Source organism: Priapulus caudatus, unplaced genomic scaffold (genome assembly GCF_000485595.1).
Source record: "Priapulus caudatus unplaced genomic scaffold, Priapulus_caudatus-5.0.1 Scaffold340, whole genome shotgun sequence".
Taxonomy (NCBI): Eukaryota; Metazoa; Priapulida; class Priapulimorpha; order Priapulimorphida; family Priapulidae; genus Priapulus; species Priapulus caudatus.
The window spans coordinates 60,000-77,302 of record NW_014577401.1 but is presented as its reverse complement, the minus strand read 5'-3'; the positions used below and the strand labels follow the sequence as shown (position 1 = coordinate 77,302).

At 44.4% G+C, this 17,303-nt stretch overlaps 2 protein-coding genes across 5 annotated transcripts in view; one reads left to right on the top strand and one right to left on the bottom strand.

Moving 5' to 3' along the window:
* LOC106809261 (serine/threonine-protein kinase 19-like) overlaps positions 1-17,303 on the bottom strand; it is a 36,976-nt gene that overhangs the window by 13,177 nt on the left and 6,496 nt on the right. The window contains exons 1-5 of one of the 2 annotated variants that reach the window (XM_014812271.1): positions 11,998-12,490; positions 9,662-10,015; positions 7,371-7,516; positions 6,230-6,374; positions 1,583-1,679 (exon numbers count right to left, since the gene is read on the bottom strand). In XM_014812271.1, the coding sequence (XP_014667757.1) occupies positions 1,583-1,679; positions 6,230-6,374; positions 7,371-7,516; positions 9,662-9,779 (506 nt within the window). In that variant the 5' untranslated portion in view covers positions 9,780-10,015; positions 11,998-12,490. Of the gene's footprint in view, positions 1-1,582; positions 1,680-6,229; positions 6,375-7,370; positions 7,517-9,661; positions 10,016-11,997; positions 12,491-17,303 lie in introns of those variants that run through there. The other variant, XM_014812270.1, reaches the window with a different exon arrangement.
* LOC106809262 (decapping and exoribonuclease protein-like) overlaps positions 15,951-17,303 on the top strand; it is a 21,327-nt gene continuing 19,974 nt past the window's right edge. For all 3 annotated transcript variants that reach the window (XR_001393863.1, XM_014812273.1, XM_014812272.1), the window contains exon 1: positions 15,951-16,030. The gene's annotated coding sequence lies outside the window, so the exon portion shown is untranslated. The remainder of the gene's footprint in view (positions 16,031-17,303) is intronic.

Here is a 17,303-nt window from a genome sequence, read left to right as displayed (position 1 = left end):
TACATACATACAACATTCGCCAAATTATAGTAAGATACATACATACATACATACATACATACATACATACAACATTCGCCAAATTATAGTAAGATTAGATTATATAAAGGTTGTATTTCGTATATAGTATATGGCAAAAGAAATTGATCATTGCTAACGAGGCATAAACATTTTTAAACCCCAGACAGCCCCTGACCCAGATGAGAGACCGGATACCACAGAAGCGTCGCCTGAGAGGTGTTGATCCTGCCCGCTGAGCGCGGATCTTGCGGCAAGGCGCACGCGACCGCGGGAACGTCCTACGAAAGTATCCTGCGCTGGCAGCTATTGATCCGTGCGCCAAATCGAAAGGCCGGCGCACGGATCAATTGCTGCCAGCGAACAGTCTCGAATTTTAGCGGGTCTAATTCACTAGCAAACATATGCAACTCCGCATGTGCGCATATGACGTCAATGTTTATAAACATGAAACATCGCTATTGCATGAGAATCACTGAAGAACTGCTCCGTCAATCACGCGAAACGCAAGAGAAATTCAACGACGGCGAAATATACAGCTGTGTTACACACACGCAGCTAGGGCCTGCATAGCTCCCAAATCCCATTAGTTGATACAAATCACGTGCCTCAAACTCCTGTTTTATGGTGCATTGTGACCCTAACCCTAACCCTATAAACAAAACAAAATTATTTGTTGTTATTAAATTGTTGTAAATAAATCATGTAAATATTTGCGTTAATTGGAAAAAAATAGTTAAATGGATAAACATAGAAAAATACAGAAAACAGGAAAATAATTAAAAAACAGATGGGATTCGATCCAACGACATTTCAGCCGTGTCGTCTGTGCTCTAGGCGTTCGGCTATTGAAGATCATTGGGTTTGTGTATTATGGATGTGCTTTGACAACACTGTAGCGTCATTGAGGAGTTTGAGGCACATGGTTTGTATCAACCAATGGGATTTGGGAGGGCCACGTCACCGAGTAAACATCGTGAGTGGCATGCGGTGGGCGTAGTCATTGAGGTAATTAGGGTTATTTAAGTTTTATTATAGTTTTTCGTGCGCTTTTCATTCCCAAAAATTTTCAACGATGCTACCATGACATGCTTACCAGCAAACGCTGTGTCAAGTCGGTCACTATTGGGCACGAATTGAGAGTAGTCGAATTCCCACGTGATTCTTGTATGATTTATCCCTGTCTTGTAAAAATGGCCAGTAGGGGGAGCGTGCCGCTGCAGATATTAACTCAAACCTTCGGTTTGCACAAGGACGGGGCGTCCGGGGGCACCACTAGTCCAGACCGCTTTTCTAAAATGTCTTATAAAAGCACACTACTGTACATCTGTGGTTACATGGTGCTATCCCACCCAGCCTGCTGTAGCATGGTATACATGAACCTATGGTAAATTGTACATGGGCAATAAGAATCAAATCAGAGTTACAGTTATGACATACTCTGGTAGACATGCCCACGCCCATTTGCAATGCAGAAAGGGGGATGTTTGTGATAGGGGGAATGTATATAATGCTGCAATGATCGCGATAATTATAGCAGTGCATGCTGCAAACCTTGCCTTACTTGATCTCATTTTCTTGGAATCCGAGTTCATTGATCATGTCATCCCGTGTTAGACTTACATCCAGACAGCTACCGATTGCCAAGTCAAGGAATTTATCTGCGAATGTAAACGCGTTGTGTGAAATTACTGTGACAAAACAACATTATATCACCGAAATAATATTGGCCACACTCACACTGCTATGACATTAAAAGTGGCAGACGGTCTCAAGTATCCTCTAATCCTTACTTTACTTCAAACAACTAGAATATAGAATATTCTAGAACATATGCTCCTACTACAGCTCATAGGGTCTATGTCCCCCAGGGTACTGCCGGAACATACCCTGGGTCCGGTCCGGTATACGTATAGTATAGGCGCGTTTAGGGTTCAGGGTTCGGTTCGTGATTAGGGTTAGGGAGTAGGGCGTAGGCGACTCCTAGACTCGTTAGCGGAGTAGGCGAGTAGCGGTCCGGCATATAATATAGGTACCAGGTACGTTCCAGCAGTACCCCGGGGACATAGACCCTCTCAGCCCTACTACAGATATAATATATATATACACTAATAAACAACTAGAATATATGCTCCTCAGCCGCTCCTCTATATTCTAGTTGTTTGTGCACAGCAGCGTGCGTGCAGTGTACTTGTGTGTTGCAGAGGAGCATTTGGACGGCATTTATAGGAAATTTTCGGCAATAATAGGCGCGAAAGAGAGTAGAAAAACATTAACGATTAAGACTTTGGTAGTAAAGAGATTTTCGTATTTATTTAGCATTATATTTTATTGAAACGCTCAAGTGCCTGTGCTCACCGCGACCTTGTATGCTTCGTCTGCCGGCGCCGTAGCATATTGATAACAGGAACCAGAAGAAAAGCTCCAGATGCAGTAACGCTGTGAAAGCAGTAACGCTGTGAAAGCAGAACAACCCCACACATGGAGCACAGACATAATCCTGCGTGCGTGTATCCACGTGTGTGCGCGCGTATGTGCGCGTTTGCGTGCATCTGTGTATGGAGGGGAATAGAAAAACGGTGAGAGAGCTAGAGCAGCTGCATGTAAGCTAGGAAATCACTTAAAAGTTGCAGTTATCATATTCCAAACAAGAAAAATCCTGCATGTAAAGAATAAAAAAACAGAGGCCAGGACGCCAGGTGTACGTAGTGGGTATAGTTACGACCACAAAGCCATATTGCATCAGCAACACATACAGCATACGAACTATCCGGTGAGAACAACAGTACTAGCGCATCGTGATACGATAGGATTCACTCAACCCTAGCATCACACATACACGCTCACACACGCACGCATGCACGCCGCATACGCACGCGCACACACACACACACACATACATACATACACACACACATACATACACACACACACACACACATACACACCATACATACACACACACACAACACCACACACCACATCACACACACAGCACACACACACACACACACACCACAAGCCCGCGCACAAACACGCGCACACGGCACCACAGGTGACTGTTCGTCAAATAAGCGCTGCTTCCTGCGCTGCTCTCGCACGCTGCACTGCCTGTCTGCCTGCAGCAGCAGTATAACTGCCGCAGTGTCCCACATTCTGTAACCCTTAAAACATCAGCAAGGCTCCATCTATTATGATATTGATCAGCAGCAGGGTTGTGCAAAGAGAGAGAGAGAGAGAGGAGAGAGAGGAAAGGGAGAGAGGAGAGAAAGGAGATGAGAGGAGAGAGAAGGCGGGGGGACGAGAGAGAGAGCACGAGAGAGGAGAGGCAAGAGAGAGAGAGGGAGAGGAGAGAGAGGGAGAGGAAAGGTGATGAGGAGAGAAAGAGGAAAAGAAAGTACGAGCGCAGGGAGAGAGGAGAGAAAGGAGATGCAGAGGAGGAGAGGAGGCGTGATGAGATGAGAGCGAGAGGAGAGAGAGCAAGAGAGGAGAGCGAGCGAGGAGAGAGAGGGAGAGGAGAAGCGTGAGCAGAGGTAGGAAAGAGGACAAGCAAAGAGAGGAGAGGAGAGAGAGAGAGAGGAGAGGAGCAGAGGAAGAGCAGGGAGAGAGGAGAGAGGCGCAGAGAGGCAGAAGAGGAGATGCGAGCGAGAGAGGAAGAGAGGAGAGGAGAGCATGAGAAGAAGAGATGAGCAGGAGAGACGGCGCAGAGAGAGCAAGAGGGAGAGTGAGAGAGAGAGAGCGTCCACCTCTAACAACAAGTTGTTACCGCAAGAACATTCTTGACAGTAATACATTTCTCCGCCCCGCGACTGACACACCCTCAATCCTCCACACACGTCATGCCGCTTACCGCATACGCCTCCCGCTTCGATCGGGCGGGGGGGGGGCACTCAGGCCATCTACCGGTGCGCCCGTCACCCGAAGATGCAGAGAGAGAGAGAAGAGAGCGAAGCGAGAGACGAGAGGGAGAGAGGGGAGCGAGAGACGAGAGAGAGGAGAGAGAGAGGAGAGGAGAGAGAGAGAGAGAGGAGAAAGGAAGAGAGAAGAAAGAGGAGAGAGAGGAGAGAGAGGAAAGAGATGAGAGGAGAGAGAGATAGAGAGAGAGGAGAATGAGAGCGAGAGCGCGCAATCGAGAGAGAGAGAGAGAGGAGAGAGAGGCGAGAGCGAGAAGAGAGAGAGAGAGAGAAAGAGAAAGAGAGAGAGACGAGAGAGAGAGAGAGAGAGAGAGAGCAGAGATACGAGAGAGAGGAGAGCGAGAGAGAGAGAGGAAAGAGAGAGGAAAGAGAGAGGAAAGAGAGGGGAGAGAGAGAGAGGAAAGAGAGGAGAGAGAGGAGAGGAGAGGAGATGAGAGAGAGAAGAGAGAGAGGAGAGAGAGGAGAAAGAGAGAGGAGCGAGAGAAGAGAGAGAGAGAGAGAGAGAGAGAGAGAGAGAGAGAGAGAGAGAGAGAGAGATAGAGAGATAGAGAGGAAAGAGATAGACAGGAGAGGAGAGAGAGATAGAGAGGAGAGTGAGAGAGAGATAGAGAGGAGAGTGAGAGAGAGTGATAGTCGATGGAGCAGGGCTTGGAGAGGGGGAGAGGTGATAACAAGGGTGGAAGATAATTGGCTAACAAACATGGTTATCAGAAATAAACCGGTCACACAGACGTGTACAACTATACTTACAAGGGCCTCTACTATTTCCTGATTCAAAAAATAAGGAGAATGAACCAACAGGCAGTCTCACTTTTTTATGTCAGCTAACATGGGTACATCATATATAGCGAGTTCATCAAGGTATATTATTACTAATTACAACGATGAACGACATTGCATTTTTTGTATGCCAAAAAGCGTGTGTGATCCACATTACTTCTACCCATTCTTATTCATTTTAGATGCCCTTGTTTGGCATAGGTACGAAGCAAAGTTGGAAAGTTGTTCGAGTGACAGAAAAAAACGTACAAAGACATGGGTATAGAACCAAAAGTCAGATTCGACAACTACGCACTTGCTTCCTTCATGAATCTAGCTCAAGCACCTTTTAACAAGTGCCGCAGAGCGACAGCGCTCAACTGACGTGTACTGTAGCCGGCTATTCTTCTGATAAACTCACTGGCAACCGAATCAAGTGCGCCCTCCCGCCACCGCGTTGATAGGCTTTGCTGTATACCGGTAGTACCAGTAATAAAGATACTAGCTGTGTAGCTTTAATGACTTTGCTATATATAACGGTATCATGGATATGCGTCGAGCCGCGACTGGAGTGGTGGTGGTGGGGAGGGTTGGGGTAGAGGCGGGTGAAGCACCTCTGATATGAATAGCTTTGCTCTAATAGCAAAAGCAGTTCAGTTCCTTTGTTAACAGTCAACAAATCCATTGTTTAACCCTCCTCTTGAGGGTCAAAAGGTTATCAGACACTTTACTCTTCGCACCGTCAGTGGAAAGCCCATTTCATGGTCCTTTCAATCAAAGCCCACATAAAAAGCGGTTAGGTCACCGCCTGAAACCCAAAAAAGTTTTTCAATCGCTCTGTCAGACCATGTCCTCAGAAAATGTCTAAAAATCTGCCCCTGGCCCCTTGACCTTTGACCTGTGTACCTCCAATTTCGTACAGGTGAGTTTTTCCTACCATGATGCTATACACCGGCACTATCACGAGCCGTAGGTCGAGCCCGTTTAGATTTGTGCCGCCAATGTTCCTGCATTTCCTCCCTATACCTTAAATTAAGGAGGGAATGTTCCCCTTCTTTTACACCTCTTGACCTTTGACCCCCAGCTTCGACATCCCAACTCGTTTTCAGATTACCCCCCCCCCCCCGAACGTCCCGAATATCGTACCGTACGTCGAGCGGTTAAGATTTGTGCTCAACCGGTTGACGCACGACGGACGGAGGCACGGACGCGGACAGGACGGCCGACGCACGCACGCACGGCTCGATGCGATTCAAGCTGCATCTGACTGTGTCAGATGAGCTAAAAATACACCGGAACTTGTGCGTATGTAATGATACATGTATACGAACCAATGACGAATCTATTCGTAAATTCATACAGCTGTAACAGCCCCTAACCTAGCCAAACTTACAGTACAATTGTTTTCTAAATATCCTCTCCCAAAACTACTGCAAAGAAGTTCACATGAACTGGAACACAGCGACATTGAGTTGAGTGGTCACTAGTATAAGATGTATGTACACAACAGCAATACACATTCGCACAAGACTTCATACCTATTGTTGTTTTTGGAACGTCCCACAGCCGTGACGTGAACTTTCGCACGTGCTCCCTATATTCTTCGGTAAAAACCAAGGCGAATTCGTCAGGGATGGTCCCAAGCTTGAATAGCCGCACCTCCCCTTTCTTGATGATATCGTTCTGCAGAGGAGAGCACAGTCAGAGGGTTCGTACACAAACGTCTATAGCCTTATTTTAGCTGGCTGTCTCACCCGTTATAGCCTCACTCTCTCTCTCTCTCGCTCTCTCTCTCTCTCTCTCTCTCTTCTTCTCTCTCTCTCTCTCTCCACTCGTCACTCTGCACTCTCACTCTCACTCTCACTCTCACTCTCACTCTCACTCTCACTCTCACTCTCACTCTCACTCTCTCTCTCTCTCTCTGTGTGTGCATGCGTGTGTGTATGCGTCTTTTTTTCTCACAAGCAGTTCTGCTTGCTACTGCACCGTGTACATTATAGAGGCAGCAATCATTTACCGTATATACTCGCGTAATAACTGCAAATTTGGCCTCAGATTTCAACCCTGTATTTGCTCTGCGGTTTACAAGTGCGCCATACCGTGAGGGGAAATATACTAGGCGCAATACTTGGCTACCCGATTCAAATTGAGGTGCGGCTTATAGGCGCCCACGGTTATTACGTGATCATATACGGTAATTACATATCATATCGTTTCATATCGCGCCATTTAGAGTTCAGCGAGCTTTTAGAAACACCGTTACCCCAGCTTGTTCCAAGTTATACCTCCCTGTATGTATGTATGTATGTATACCTCCCTGATGATCAGGGGAGGAATAGCCTTTCAAAAAGCATTGACAACAGCGCTTAGGAATTCGGGAGATGAATATTATGGGAAGATCTAAGCGAATATCACGAGACTGTCAAAAGAAAATCATGAAAATCATGTCAGAGAGTAAATCACGCGGGAAGATCAAGGGATAAACACGTGAAGGTCGAGGGATAAACACGTGAAGGTCGAGAAAAAATCACGTGCTGACAGTCGAGGGGAAACCATTCGAAAATGGAAAGAAAATCACCAGAAAGTTGAGAATGATGGGAAGATGAAGGGGGTAAATCTGAGATGGGGACAGACTGTAGGGCTTACTAGCTGCTGATGGGGACAGATTGTAGCGCTTACCAGCTGCTGGTCAAGCTCCGTCCTGTTGGGCGACAGACTGTAGAGCTGGTGTCTCAGGATGATTGGAGGCAGCCGACCCTCGAATTTGTCGATAGGAAATAGATTGTGTAGGTACTGCAGTGAAGCTTGCGCATCCCTCGCAGGCTCTGCCAGAAAAGACACAATGCTGACCATACGAAAAACCCTAATGTTCTAGCCAGTGGCCATGCTCTAAGCGCACGTTAAACAAACAAGACATAGACAGAACATGCATAACATAGGCGAACCTTACGTGGCCTATGTCGAGTAGGTGTAACATGATTGCGTTCCAAAATTTTCGGGATAATTAAATGTCTATAGTATCAGTCCTTGTTTAGCACATTAATGTAGAGTCTAAGTCTAATTTGATGATGGAATGAAGTCTAAATTCCAACCGTTGGATGAACGGAATGCATACAATGAATGGAAAGGCATTTTTAGTATTGGCATTCTTTCTACATGCTCTCGTGTAGGTTTATGTATTTCCATTTATAATCATAGCGTCTCCACAATTACAGCTACAGACACGTATATAAATATATTTGGAACCAGTTTTACTCAACTAGAGATGAACTCTCACAAATCTTGCAGGGAGTGTGATATAACCAGCGTTTGCTGCTAGCTGGTCGGTAACCCGCAACTAACTAGCTGTACATCACATATGAATAACAGAACAAGCTCTCAGATAGAAACAACAGTTGAACTGAATGGACACTCATTCATGCACTCTGTCTACAAGCTAGCTGTACCTATGCAACATGCAGATATTTTCATATAAATGGCATATAAATTATAAACACGTACATGACATGAACCTGGTACAGATACGTCAGTATATCCTGGTACAGCCAATATGTATTTCAATACAATTTCTGGGTCTTTGGACATCAAAAGAACCAGGACCCCCCCCCCGAATATACAGACGTGTGAAATCAATCAAATCATGTTAGTAAATGTGGAAATTTTACTATTCAGTCAAAGATTTAAAATAACTAAGAAAATATACCTAGATATTTTACAGGCAATATCTATTTTAAGAATTTAAAATACCTATCTAAGGTAAAACTTCTGTTTTCATATAAATTGTTGTAAAAACTATCATTCAAATTTACATGAATAACCCCACTGAGTCACTGATAATGTCTACGGTAAACATGTTAGCTCACATAACTCTCATTCAGGCCTCAAATTGCGCAACTGGCTGTGTCAGCCTTACAAAACCTTCTATAGACACGACAGCAGAACAGCCACGCAAGCAAAGCTCATCACTGAATGCAGCATACACACAAGTTATTTTCAGTTAGCTCTGAACTAAGTACATCGCACACGCACGCACATATGCACACATGCAGTAACACACAACCTGCTGTTCTATTACTGCACTGTATAGATATTTCGCTCACATTACCAGACTGGTAATGAAGACATGGAACCCTACATAACAATATATATGCTTGACACCAGATCATAACATTAAAATGATAAACTAATCCTAAGCTCAACAAAATTAATGTATTGGGAAAACATTTAAATGGAAGTGACTAAAATAAAATATGGTGTATGTATATGTCATGCATAGGGTGAAAAGATCATTGTTTAGTCATCACTAATCAAATATAACAAAGATACAGCATGCAAAGCATGGCATACACTGTCACTGTCAGATACATGAAGTTTCATGTCAGGATATTCCTAGCACGGTAAGCTAAATGAGAATATCCCACATTGATTTTCACATTTCAACATTATAGTTGAGAATACACAGAAAAATCAAGGCTTTCCAATACACATTGTTGTAGGTACAACTGTTGACACAGTAATACTAGGTAAATAAGTAAATAATAGTATGTACTGGATAAGACTTCATTTAAATTATATCGTGAAAATTCTATTCATAAAAATATTATATCTGACCATAATAGGATCTCTTTATTATGTACTTCTGATGCATATCCAATGGCAATGTTAACTTTTTACTGGTTTTGTAAATTAATTACATTGTTTATAATTTGATTTCAACTAGTAAATAATTGACTTATTAAATGATAACTTTTAATTAGATACAGAATTTGAAATAGCCTCACATTCTTAATTGCTGGTTCTTCATTTTCAAATAAAGCAGCTCATTCATTTTAGAGTCAACTAAAACATACGTCAGTGAAGGATTTCTTCAAGGGATGATACTACCTCTGATCAGCTCCTGATTTCAACCATATGGTGCCACCTTACAGATATATTGCAATAATTAATGTAGTATGTAATCAGTGAAATACCTGGTCTGACTTCTGTTTCATTCTCTTCATTTGGCCCTTGGACATCACTCACTCCTCGTCCCCCGCAAATCTTTTTCCGGTGTCTATACACATCTGGCAGAGTTCTTTTGCGATTCATCTTTAAACTTTATTAATTTTCACAACGTTTTTGGAATGCAAATCTGTACACGGTTCCTATAAGCACTGTTCACTTGTTTTTACTCGCTATACGTAGTACAGTTATAAGAGAATGTGCTGATCTGCTGTCACAAATGCTGTCAGCTAATCATCATCTTTACCATCACCGTCATCACGCAGCGGTGTTGCTTCTGTGTTCCTTACTCCACAGTATCGCACCACCGTAGCAAGTCATATCTGCATAAAACATGTAAAATACAATTATGAGTTAGGGCCAACATGTGTAAATGTCAGTTTACGAAAGCACAATTTCAACGAAATTTAGTGAATCAGACAATTGAGTAGCACTTGCTAACAACCTTTGCTCTGATTGTACAGTGGACCCCCGAGATACAAAATTAAATCGTTCCACATATTTGTTAACATCTCGAAAAATTCGCATGTCGAACCCTATATAGGACGTACAGCAAGTGCAATAACGACAGCACAACCACATCCAGTAAGTCACGTACTTAAACTGACTCACCGAAAGAACGCACACTAGGCCTATGCCCTGATTGACTGATTCGTAAGAAGTTCGTATGTTAATTTTATTCGTTTGTCGAATACATAACGTCCAACGGGAGGTTGTTCGTATCTTGAAAATTCGCATGTCCAGCCGTTCGTATCTCAGGGGTCCACTGTATAGTACTTTTTGTATTGATTGTATAGTAATATTTTATGTCCATTTGTTATTGCACCAAATGTGATGATTGTTGACCCAATCAGACAAGGTATGCCTGATCAGAGATTACGGTTCATGCTATTGATCTTGCAAGACCGATAAAGGATGCAAATGTTCTTTATTACACGGGCTCAACAATGTAAAAATGTTTCGTGTTTTTGTTTACCAAATAGTTGCTAATAAAACTAGCAATATGGATCTGGTAAAATATGTCCTGCAAAAACAAATCAACTACCAGAATGTGAATTTTATATTCCGGATTCAACATCGGTGATTTGATGACTCAAACATTAGCTACCAACAACCACGAGTCTCCTCTTAAAAATTTCAATATCCATATATACCAGGAGTAGATAATAGGAAAGGAGTGTGATTTCAATAAACAAGGGAAATTCGTTATTTACTAGCCTTAGAATACCTACGATTTACTACGCGTAACTCAACCAACTTGAGCTCAAATCGTACACATTACATTCGCCTAGCATCGTGCGAAATCGTTTCCTCGTATACACCCGCAATCCGGAGATACAGACTAAAACGTACGACACGATTCTCCATTCTGTTGGCAGCAGATCGACTCCATAACCTGCCTAACTTGAAACAATAGGCAGCTACTAACGACTCTTGCACACTCTTGCGCCCTCGGCGATGCGGTGTGGCTCGCTTGCCAAAAAAATAATAAAGCCTCAAGTTGGTTGAGTTACGCTTAGTAAATCGTAGGTATTAAAAGGCTAGTAATTGACGATTTTCTCATGTTTATTGAAGTCACACTCCTTCCCTATTATCTACTTCTGATCATATCGTACTGTTCCAACACTTAACACAGGCGCGTTGCGTAGCACCGCATGCTGGGCTAGGTTATCGTTTCTGGGGGTCAATGACTGATAACCCGTACAGACTGCAAAATTTGATATGGTATTAAACTAGCGCGCCAGGCCCGGGCCTGACGCGCACCAAATCATAGCGTACAGACAGCATATTTGATCATACATTAAATGAGTCATCAGTTCTCAATTCAGCTCTCCACGAAAACCCGCAAACAGTGAGGTACAGTGAGCGTACAATTACGTGACCTAAATAAGGCTATGGCATAGCCTATGCGCATGCGTATTGCGATTTAGCACCGGATCTGGCCCGCTTAATTGTTGCGTACACTCCCAGCTTGGTGCAGGATAACTTATCCCGGGCCAAGTTATCCCGGGCCTGGCCCTCCTTCATTTGCGGCGCCAAATTGGAGCGGGCCAGTGCGTATTTGGAGCGGGATAGCATGTACACACTGCAAAAATTTGGCGCGGGCCTGGCGCGCGCTAGTTTAATAGTTAATACCATATAAAATTCGTAGTCTGAGTATGGGTTAGGGTATGAGTATGGGTTAGCCCGACCAGGCTGTGCGACCGATTGTCTATACAGCCTGACACCCTTCCATACAATAAACCTCTGCAGATCTAGATAAATAACTCTGTATATATCTCAAATAAAACTATTCTATTACCACCTTTGACTTGCCTTGTTTGAAATATAGCTGAACGCTGAACGCTGAATGAAGTTGAACGCTAACTCACAGTTGTCCTGCTTCTAAACTAGTGTAGCAACGCTAATGTCATTCCGCGAAAGCATCCAATACCAGCTCACACACATGCTAATTTTACACCATACCAGCTGGCTAGAAGCAACGATCTATCTCCGGACTGCTGGACACATAAACAGCTGCTAATAGACAACCAGGGTGCAACCGCACACACCGTTCGTTTCACGCTGCACACTAGCCCCATGTAGTTTGCGCTATAGCTTTATTGCAAACTGGACACTATAACCACATTACTGCCCATTAGCGCGGGTCGTCTTTTCGTGCCGTAGCATCTTAAACCCACACCTTACACATTTATTAAAGCTATCTCTATATCGCCTCTCTTACTAAATGGCCGCAATGTGCCATCAGCCCTATGTCATACCCCGTCGGCCATCTACGTAAAACATCTCCACCCCCAACTCGCCAATGGCCATTCATTCCGTCATCACCTTAGAACTGTCCATAGGCGCTAATAACGGACCCTATGCCTTCCAGCAGTGATTGGAAGAAGCATATTTGGTAGTGGCATCACGGCTCAGCTTGCAAGAGGGGGTATAAAACAGCCCGCACGAGAGACACGAGGCTCTCGCTCTCACCCTCGTCTGTTTCTAAATTTACTGTGTAACGCGCAACCTTTATTTTTACCCTGTGTGATTTGTACGTGCTTTTAGTGAGTAAATAATATACGGTGAAGCGGCAGTTGGGAACTACATCCCTCTATTCTTATTTTTTTTTCTGTTCTTACACACAATTACACTACAACTGTGCACCCATTTCACGGCGCACATAGCACACAGCTATAGCCAGGGGTCAAAATTAGATTTTTATTATGGTATCCATTCGGGATACCAGGTATTGAAATCTGGTATCCCCCCCAAAGATCTGGTATCCCATTTTTTGGATAGTAATTTCAACAATTGTTTGCCTTCAAAATTCTCATTTTCACTTCAAAAGCTCACGTTCATTTTACATACGCCTCCATAGTACACTGCAGACGTATTGTCTAGACGCATTGTTTGGTTCGCTTGATACAATGTATACACATCACATTTATGATCAACATCGGATTCTTGCAACAATATCTTGCAAATATGCTATGCCTGCTGTATAACGCTAGTGTGCAAAAGGGTGCCTGAGCCCGCTCAGATCGCGCGCACTCACTCAGATGTGCTGTCGTATAAAGTTGATAACTCAACATCTACTATCCCGATTTTGGCGAATTTTTTTTTTACTATCCCGGCCGGATACCAAGCATTGAAATCTGGTATCCAACACAAGAATCTAGTATCCCGCGGATATCGGGATACGCTAATTTCAACCCCTGATAGCGCACAGTTGTTTGGCAGCAGAAATTATCCAGCGACTATACTAGAATGTATCTCTTAATTCATGGTATAATCTGCTAATTCTCACAGCATATCAACTTTCCAAGCAGCTTTCCACGATTGTTTATCCGCCATGTTTACACTGCGCATGCTCAACGGAAGAGAGACACGGAAAACCCAAAACGGAAAAGACTTGCTAGAAAATACTATAAAAATAGTACAATAGCCGCACGATGGCTCTCACGGCAATTACACCAAAGCAAGTGGAACGATGTTCACAAATGTCTGGGCCATTTGTAAAAACGTTAGATGACATGTTCTCGGATGTAGGGGTGGTTTACATGAGGACCGCAGATCGTTTAATTTCCCTTGTTCGATCCATTGCGGATTTTAGTCACAATCGGAATGATACAACATGGTGGCGAATTCATAAATTTGGTTGCATTCGTCTCAAAAAGTCGCTGTAACTGTAAGTTGTACGATGTGGATATTCGTCCAAGCATCGGACACCTGTTCGTATGCGCTATTAGTCCTAGCAGTTGTTGCGCATGCCATTCATGTTGTTCATGTTGCATGCCACAGGCGCACGGCACGAGTGGCGTAGGTAAGAAGTGTGAAGGGGGGGTCTGGGGGTTCTCCCCCCAGACAATTTTTAAATCTAGACGCTCTAAAATGCTATTTACCCTTTAGATTTTTGATTATTTTATGCCCTTTAGGCTGGGAGCCCGTAGCGTTATTCTACAGCAGCCCTATGGCTGTGACGCCCCTGCATACATGCGTTGCGTATGTGGTTATACACCATAGATAGTGTTTGGTACTATCACTCGCGTATATATACGAAATCGAGCGTATAATAAGAGAACCCAGATGAGAGACCGGATACCAGAGAAGCGTCGCCTAAGAGGTGTTGATCCTGCCCGCTAAGCGCGGTTCTTGCGCGCAGTTCCGCGACAAGGGGCACGCGACCGCGGGAACGTCCTATGAAAGTATCACGCGCTGGCAGCTATTGATCCGTGCGCCAAATCAAAAGACCGGCGCACGGATCAATTGCTGCCAGCGAACAGTCTCGAATTTTAGCGAGTCTAATTCATTAGCAAACATATGCACATGCCATCGCGCAGGTCTAATAGCGATGTTTCACGTGACGTCATAGATCAGTTCACGTGTATTTGTTATGTGTTGTGGTTGGCAGAAACGAAGCGCGCTGCTTGACATTTACAGATGAATGACCACATGTTCTGATAGAAAGCGCTGTTTATGTAGTGCACGTACACGTGCGTGCGTGCGTGCGTGTACACGTACACGTGCGTGCATGCGTGCGTGTGAACTTACATGTGCGTGGGCACGTACACGTGCGTGTGCACGTACACGTGCGTGCATGAGTGTGTGCGTGCGTGTGCACGTACACGTGCACGCGTGCGTTCGCTCATGTGTGTGCACGTACACGTGCACAGCACGTACACGTGCGTGCGTCTGTGTGTGCACGTACACGTGCGTGCGTGCGTCCGTGTGTGTGCACATACACGTGCGTGCGTGCGTGCGTGCGTGTGAACTTACACGTGCGTGCATGCGTGCGTGCGTCCGCGTGTGTGCACATACACGTGCGTGCGTGCGTGCGTGTGAACTTACACGTGCGTGCATGCGTGCGTGCGTCTGTGTGTGTGAATGTACACGTGCGTGCGTGCGCGTGTGCAGGTACACGTTTGTGCGTGCATGCGTGCGTGCGTGTGCAGGTACACATGTGTGCATGCGTGCATACGTGTGTGTGTGTGCAGGTACACGTGCGTGCGTGCATGTGCACGTAGATGTGCGTGCGTGCGTACGTGCGTGCATGAGTGTGTGTGCAAGTACATGTGCGTGCGTACGTGCGTGCATGCGTGTGCTTGTATCGAACAATATCACGCATCTGCTTGCTGCCAACCCGAACCGTTAAACTCCGCATGTGCGCATATGACATCAATGTTTATAAACATGAAACATCGCTATTGCATGAGAATCACTGAAGAACTGCTCCGTCAATCATGCGAAACGCAAGAGAAATTCAACAACGGCGAAATATACAGCTGTGAAAAACCGGTAAAATGTGCCCAAACTCGAAGTCCGAAGATCTAGGACGCGTGCGACACGGTAGCTGAAAGCCGGATAGTCCCGCAGACACAGGATTGATCAACATTGCATAACTGCCATAGGCATAAGTACTGATTCAGCACTAAGTATTGGCGCCCACCAATTCAGCACCAGCTACACACTGTGGTATTACTTCTAGTAATACTATTAATAGTAATAATGGTAATAATAGAGCAAGAACAAAGCACGACTAAAGAAGCTCCACAGTTTAACTTTGATGTGTCAGATCTCGAGAAGAAAAAATTCCATTTTACAAGCAACCAGCAGAAGTGGGGTGCTTTTCTCTGGACGATCACAAAACACTATGTGAATCGGTGACAGCGCATTAAAATTTTGCATCCTGCCTGAAAACAACTACAATGTGCATTTCGATCTGGGTCAGGCTACGAAAACTTTATCAAGAAAGATGAATCTGAAAAAGATTATCTTGACCATATTCTGAGTGGATAATGTCAAGCCAAAATGTTGCTACCAGCTCAAATGATGTAACGAAAACTTCAGTCGAGGTTTGTATTATAATATAAGCTGTATTTTTAGCTCATTCTGACGTAGTCAGGTGCAGCTTGTGAGAATCGCATGATCGTCCGTCCGTCGTCCTGCAGCTGTAGAATCGCATGATCGTCCGTCCGTCGTCCGGCCGTCCGTCCGTCGTTCCGTCCGTCCGTCCGTCACAGTTGGGCACAAATCTTAACCGCTCGAAGTACGGTCACGATATTGGGACGTGGGGGGGTAATCCGAAAACGAGTTGCGATGTCGAAGTGGGGGTCAAAGTGTCAAAGGTCAAGAGTGTAAAAGAAGGAACATTCACCCCTTAACTTAAGGTATAGGGAGGAAATGCAGATTGCGGCACAAATCTAAACGGCTCGACCTAGGTCGCGTGATAGTCCGGTGTATAGCATCATGGTAGGAAAAGCCATCACTGTGCCGAAAGTGGAAGGTCACAGGTCAAAGGTCAATGGGGCACAGGCAGATTTTAGACATTTTCTGAGGATATGGTCTGACGGAGCGATTGAAAAACTTTTTTGTTTCAGCGGTGACCTAGCATTTTTATGGCTTTATTGAAAGGACCATGAAATGTACTTTCCGCTGACATGCGAAGAGTAAGTGTCGGATAACCTTTTGACCCTCAAGAGGAGGGTTAAACATGGATTCGTGCGTACCTGTGGGTGTGGAAAGCTCCCATTTACAGTGAAATTCCACACATAACTCTTACTTGAACAACGCTTACTTAGGAATAATGACATGACTTATATATAAGATTCTGTAGTGTACATTATGAATAGTTGGAAATACAGTCACTAGCATTCAATAATTACCCAGGAGTGAGGCTGCGGATTTCCCAGACTTAATTTTCTCATCAAATTTTGGAACCAATATAGACGCAAGTGTGTACGTTCTTGAGCTTATTCGGTCCCACTAATCACTGGCCTACCTTGTACTGAAATTAGTTTAGAGATATTTGCTATCGTATTGCTGTAAATTGTAATCTTGCACGAGCTGCTCTGCCTCTGTTGTATCAACAATTGAGCTATTTTTAACGAGCCAGATGTGCCTCGCAAGGGGTTTAATGTACTTATTACCTGACACCATAAAACGCACGTTATGTATAGTAATAATATGGTAATTATTGGCTCCTGCTTTTTGCAATTTGTCGTCACACTGACAGCTGCCATTGCTGCAATGCTTTTGCTGACCGATGCAACGATGCCTTTGATAGCGGCTCGCCATCTATCGGAATCTTTATTAACTAGTTGAAGTGTTGTATTTTTGGGATTTAAG